Genomic DNA, 6,000 nt, shown 5'->3' with positions numbered 1-6,000 from the left:
TCTTACAAGGGTGCCTTCCTTGAAGAAGCTCTCTGCCTCTCTCTACAAAGATCTCAGTGAGTCCCTCTCTCACTGCACACCCCAGGTCATCTCCTCTGCCAACTCCCCTCCTCCAAGTCCCTCCTCCCTACCTTTTATCTTCTCCTGCTGAACACTCTCTGCTCATTCCTGAAGAAGGGCCTGTGCCCGAAACGTCGAATCTCCTGTTCCCTGGATGCTGCCTGACCTGCTGTGCTGTTCCAGCAATAAAATTTCAACTTTGATCTCCAGCATCTGCAGACCTCACTTTCTCCAGAGAAACATCCTACTTGTATCTAATGTATCCAGCTCTGTTAGAATTTCATATGTTTCAATCAGATCGCTTCTCATTCTTCTAATCTCTTATGAATACAGGCACAATCAAACCAATCTCTCTCCATACTAGAGTGCTGCTAACTCAGTTATCAGCCGAGTGAACATTTGCTGTACTCCGTCTATGGCATAAAATCCTCTTTTTGATAAGAAGACCAAAACTGCACATGTGGTGCAGTGCAATACTCCAGCTGTGGTTTCAGCAAGGCCTTGTATAGGTACAATAAGTCATCTCAACTTCTAAGCTCAAATCCTCTTCTAATGAAAACCAACATACTGTATAATTTGCCTTCTTCATTGTTTGCTGAACCTGCTTGTTTTCTTACACTGACTGGTGTTCAAGGACGCCAGATCTCTATTGTATATCCACACTTCCCAATATATAATCATCTAAATAATACACTGCATTTCTGTTTTACACACAGAAATGTATAACCACATTTATCAGTATTATACTGCATCTGCCCACACACTCAACTTATCTAAATCACCTTAAAGCCTCCTCGCGTTCCCCTCACCACTCTCAAACACACCCAGTTTTCAATTGTCAACAAATTTGAAATATTGCATTTGGTCCCCTCATCCAAGTAATTCATAGATTATCGTAAATATTTGGGGTCCAAGCATAAGTTGACTCCTGGTTTGGCAATATCTTGATTATATAAATCATAATCTTGTTTTTAAATTTATCCATAACCTCACCCCTTCAATTCTGAAACTTGCACCACATTCACAATGCTCAGGTGATGGCCTAGTAGTATTATCGCTGGACTATTAATCTAGAGACCCAGATAATGTTCTGGGGACCTAGGTCTGAATCTTGCCTTGGCAGATAGTGGAATTTGAATTTAATAGAAATCTGGAATAAGAAGTCTAACAATGGCCAGTAATTCAATGTCAATTGTTGGGAAAAGCCCATCTGGTTCACTAATGTCCTTTAGAGAAGGAATTGACTATCCTTACCTAGCCTGGCCTACATGTGACCCCAGACACATAGCAATATGATCGAATCTTAAACTGCCCTCTGGGCAATTGGGGATGGGCAGTAAATGCTGGCCTAGCCAGTTACACCATCACTCTGTAAATGAATTTTAAAAAGCCCCCTGTGCTTCTCATATTTTGCTTTTTGTGAAGCTCTGATTTTCTTCAGTCGCAAGACTTCAGATGTTAATCCCAAAGCTTTAGAATTCCCTGACCAAATCTCTCTGCGACTTTTTCATCTTCTAAGGTACTACTTAAAACATACACATACACATCTCCTCAAACATCTGGATTCTTATTCTCACATCAGATTTGAATTAGATTTGAATTAGATTACCTACAGTGTGGAAACAGGCCCTTCGGCCCAACAAGTCCACACCGACCCGCCGAAGCGTAACCCACCCAGACCCATTCGCCTACATTTACCCCTTACCTAACACTAACGGGCAATTTAGCGTGGCCAATTCACCTAACCTGCACTTTTTTGGATTGTGGGAGGAAACCGGAGCACCCGGAGGAAACCCACGCAATCACGGGGAGAATGTGCAAACTCCACACAGTCAGTCGCCTGAGGCGGGAATTGAACCCAGGTCTCTGGCGCTGTGAGGCTGCAGTGCTAACCACTGTGCCACCGTGCCGCCCACGGTGCTCCTGTGAAGAGCCTTGTGACAGTGATGACATCAGGGGCATTTTATAAATGCTAGATTCTATTTTTTTAAATTTCAAAATATACTTTATTAATTAAAAAATAACACACACATAATCACAAATGCAGTTCGGTTCTGTACAGTAGCATATCAAAGAAACAAATAAACACTGGAATTTTACTGTATCCAAACAAACCAAAGGTATCTCGTACTTGAACCAGGCTACATTTATAGGCATTTGGGTCACCAGTCCGATAACTGAATGGATCCCCATTTGTCTTCAGCAGGAAGACCTCAGACTGTGGTCATTCCCACTGCGTCTGGGCAGCAGCTGCCCAAAGCTTTAATGCATCCCTCAGCGCATAGTCCTGGAACTTGGAATGTGCCAGTCTGCAACACTCAGTCAAAGTCAACTCCTTGCTCTGGAGGATCAACAAATTTCAGGCAGACCATAGAGGGTCTTTCACCAAGTTGATGTCCTGTAGGCGGAGTTGATGTTTGTCTTGGTGTGCATCCTGGGGAACAGACTCTAGAGCACAGAGTCCAGTGTCACAGATCTGCTCAGGATGAACCTCAACAAAAACCACTACACCTTTTTCAAGACGTCCTTTGCAAAGGCACATTCCAGAAGGAGATGTATGACAGTTTCAACACTCCACTCCCGCAACCCAGCCACTTTGAGGGCAGCGTGCAGTGGTGCAGACTGACCGGTGTACAAGAAGGATCTCACAGGTAGTGCCCTTTTCATCATCAACCAAGCGATGTCTTGCCACTTTTGGGAAAGTTCTGGTGATGAGGCATTCTGCCAAATTACTTTGGCAGTCTGCTCAGGGAATCACTTGACAGGTTTCATCGTTTCTTTTACCTGCAGGGTCTCAAGTTACATTTTCTTTGCAAATTTCTCCATGAATGACAGATAATACAGAACAGTCCAAGTCCTTGGAGCCAGTCCCATCCTTCGCAACACCAGGAACAGATAGAATGTCAGTACATTGTGACTCTTAGTGTTTGCATACCTAGGGTCTACGCACAGCTTGATGCAGCCGCAGACTAAGATGTCCATCGGGATAATGACAGTGTTGGAATGTCCCCCACCTCACTTGCCCACCTCCCCATTATCCAGAATTTTGTACATGGGTATCTCTGTGGACACACCTGAGTGTGTGTTGCTGGAAAAGCACAGCAGGTCAAGCAGCATCCGAGGAGCAGGAAAATCGACATTTCAGGCCAGAGCCCTCGGTTGCAAGGGAAGGTGCCGGGAGTGGAGGTTGGGTCGGCAGGTCAAGCAGCATCCGAGGAGCAGGAAAATCGACATTTCAGGCCAGAGCCCTTCATCAGGAATGTGGACTCTGTGCACACAGTCTATTTTAGATCTCCAGATGAAATGGAAGATGGCTCGGGTGACCGCAATGACACAGTTTCAGGGAATGAGCCAGATCTGTGCCACATACCACTTCAGAGGAAGTGCCTCACACCTGATGACTGTGTTCTTACCTGAAATGAAGACAGAGCAGTGTTCCCAAAAGACGAATTCCTGCCTCACCTTGGCCCCGCCAAACCATATTTGCAGCATTTTCAGGTGATCTGATCTGATGGTGAAGGAGATAAGGGATCAGTTGGCCCAGTTCTCAAAACATGTGGTCAGATTCTGTTGCTGTCCTCACGAAATACCATTTGTCATTCCGCAGTCTATTTTTTTCTCAACCTATTCACATAGTCTTGTATTTGGTCCATTTCTTAATCACATTTTCTGTTACTATCTTGTAATGTGAGCTCTATCAGAAGATATCTTATGCATTAGTCACTTTTTTAGTTTTTGTAGCCCTGAAATAAATTACGAAAGTAAATTGTTCTCCATTCACGTTGATAGTATAACAATCTGTACAACACATTATCTTGGCACGATATTAAAATTACATCTTAGTGAAATCATTGTTCCTATTAACATTTTATCTTATAGGAAATCTATGTATTCTCTTGGTTCTAAAGTTCACATGTATAAAGGAAATCATATTCAGCATGAAGAGAGATATGGGAGTAACCTGCATGTTGCTGAAGATTTGAAAAGAACAGGAAAGTGAGTATCTACATACTTTTTGGCTTATTTACAATACTGAAGGAAAAGCATATTTGACATGAAATGTATATGATGCATATAACCTATAATTGTAAATTCAGATTGTCATATATTTTGTTGAAAGAAATTTATTCCACTTTATTTATTTACAGCCAAGTTTAATTGTTATGTCATGTACTTTTACAAGTTTTATAGATAAAATATATTTTTGACAAAGAAGAATAAATATCCAAACAAGACGAATATATCAAATCTATCAGTCATGTGGTTCACTAATATCCTTTTAAGGAAGGAATCTGCCATCCTTACCTGGTCTGACTTGTACGTGATTGCACACCCACAGTAATGTGATTGACTCAAATCTGTTCTCTGAAATGTCTAGCAACCCACTCAGTTGTATCCAAACTGCTCGACGGTCTTGATAAAGGAATGAAACCAGTCATTTGCATCTTGGGGTGAGCATCAAAACTGGAAAAACTGTCTCACAGATGAGTAAAGCAACAGCTTGACACAGTCATACACACTATCCCAGAAAACACCATAATCATTCCAGACTGTGTTCCGTAGAGGTGGCAGCACAGTGATATATAATCAGCAGGGAATTTCCCTGGGAGTGTTCAACATAAACTCAGGACTCCATGAAGTTTCATGGCTTCAGGTTAAACATGGGCAAGGAGATCTCCCATGATTACCATGTATCACAATCCAATACCGCACCCCCACTCCACCCCGCACTCCCCCACCGCCCCAACAGGGGCTGATGCATTAGTACTCCTCCATGTTGAACAACACTTGGAGGAAGTACTAAGGGTGGAAAGGGCACAGAATGTACTCTGGATAGGGGATTTCAATGTCCAGAACGAAGATTGGCTCAGCAGCAGCACTACTGTGAGCTGATCAGGTCCTAAAGGACATAACTACTAGACCGGATCTATGGCAGCTGGTGAGGGAACCAACAAGAGGGGAAAACATATTTGACCTCATTTTTACCAATCTATCAGCTGCAGATGCATCTGTCCATTACCATAAGGGTTCATCATCTGTAAGAATGACCACTGCAGAGTCTTTGGGGAGACAAAGTCGTGCCTTCACATTGAGAATACCTTCTATTGGGTGTGTGACACTTTCACTGTACTTTGTTGATTTTATTCAGTCACAGGATGTGGCCATTGCTGGCCAGGCCAACATTTATTGCCAATCCCTAATTGCCCAGAGGGCAGGTCAGAATTAACCACATTTGCTGTGGATCTGAAGTCACGTCGGCCAGTTAAGGATGGTAGTTTCCCTCGGTAAAGGACAATAATGAACCAGATGGATTTTTCTAACAATTGACAACAGTTTCATGGTCATCGTCAGACTCTTAGCTTCAGACGTTTGAGTTAAGTTCCACCATCTTCCATAGCAGGATTCAAACCTGGGTCGCTAGAACATTACCTGTGATTAATAACCTCACGATAACAACACTAAGTTATCACCTCTTCATAAATGGGATGAGCTTTGGACTATCTATCAACTAAAGACTGGCCATCCACGAGGTGCTGTGGGCCATCAGCAGCAGCAGAATTGTACTCCAAAGCAATCTGCAACCGCATGGCCTGATATATCCCACCTTTAACCATTACCATCAAGCGTTGGTTCAATGGAGAGTGCCAGGAGCAGCACCAAGCACACTTGAAATTGAGATATCAACTTAGTGAAGCTACAACACAGGACTACTGATACAGTAAACTGCATAAGCAGTAAGTGACAGACAGAGCTAAGTGATCCCACAACCAATGGATCAGATCTAAGTTCTGCAGTCCAGCCACATCAAATTGTGAATGGTGGTGGACAATCAAACAACACACTGGAGGAGGGGGGTTCCACAAATTTCTCCAGCATCCCTAATGGAAGAACTCATTACATCTGTTCAAAGGACAAGGCTAAAGCATTTGTAACAAGCTT

At 43.0% G+C, this 6,000-nt stretch overlaps 1 protein-coding gene across 1 annotated transcript in view; it reads left to right on the top strand.

The window, feature by feature from the left end:
- LOC122556650 (electrogenic sodium bicarbonate cotransporter 1-like) overlaps positions 1–6,000 on the top strand; it is a 117,099-nt gene that overhangs the window by 24,497 nt on the left and 86,602 nt on the right. Inside the window, exon 8 of the mRNA XM_043703637.1 lies at positions 3,940–4,056. Coding sequence (XP_043559572.1) covers positions 3,940–4,056 — 117 coding nt within the window. The remainder of the gene's footprint in view (positions 1–3,939; positions 4,057–6,000) is intronic.

This window comes from Chiloscyllium plagiosum, chromosome 14 (genome assembly GCF_004010195.1).
Source record: "Chiloscyllium plagiosum isolate BGI_BamShark_2017 chromosome 14, ASM401019v2, whole genome shotgun sequence".
NCBI classification, from domain to species: Eukaryota; Metazoa; Chordata; class Chondrichthyes; order Orectolobiformes; family Hemiscylliidae; genus Chiloscyllium; species Chiloscyllium plagiosum.
This window is presented reverse-complemented; position numbering and strand designations above follow the sequence as displayed.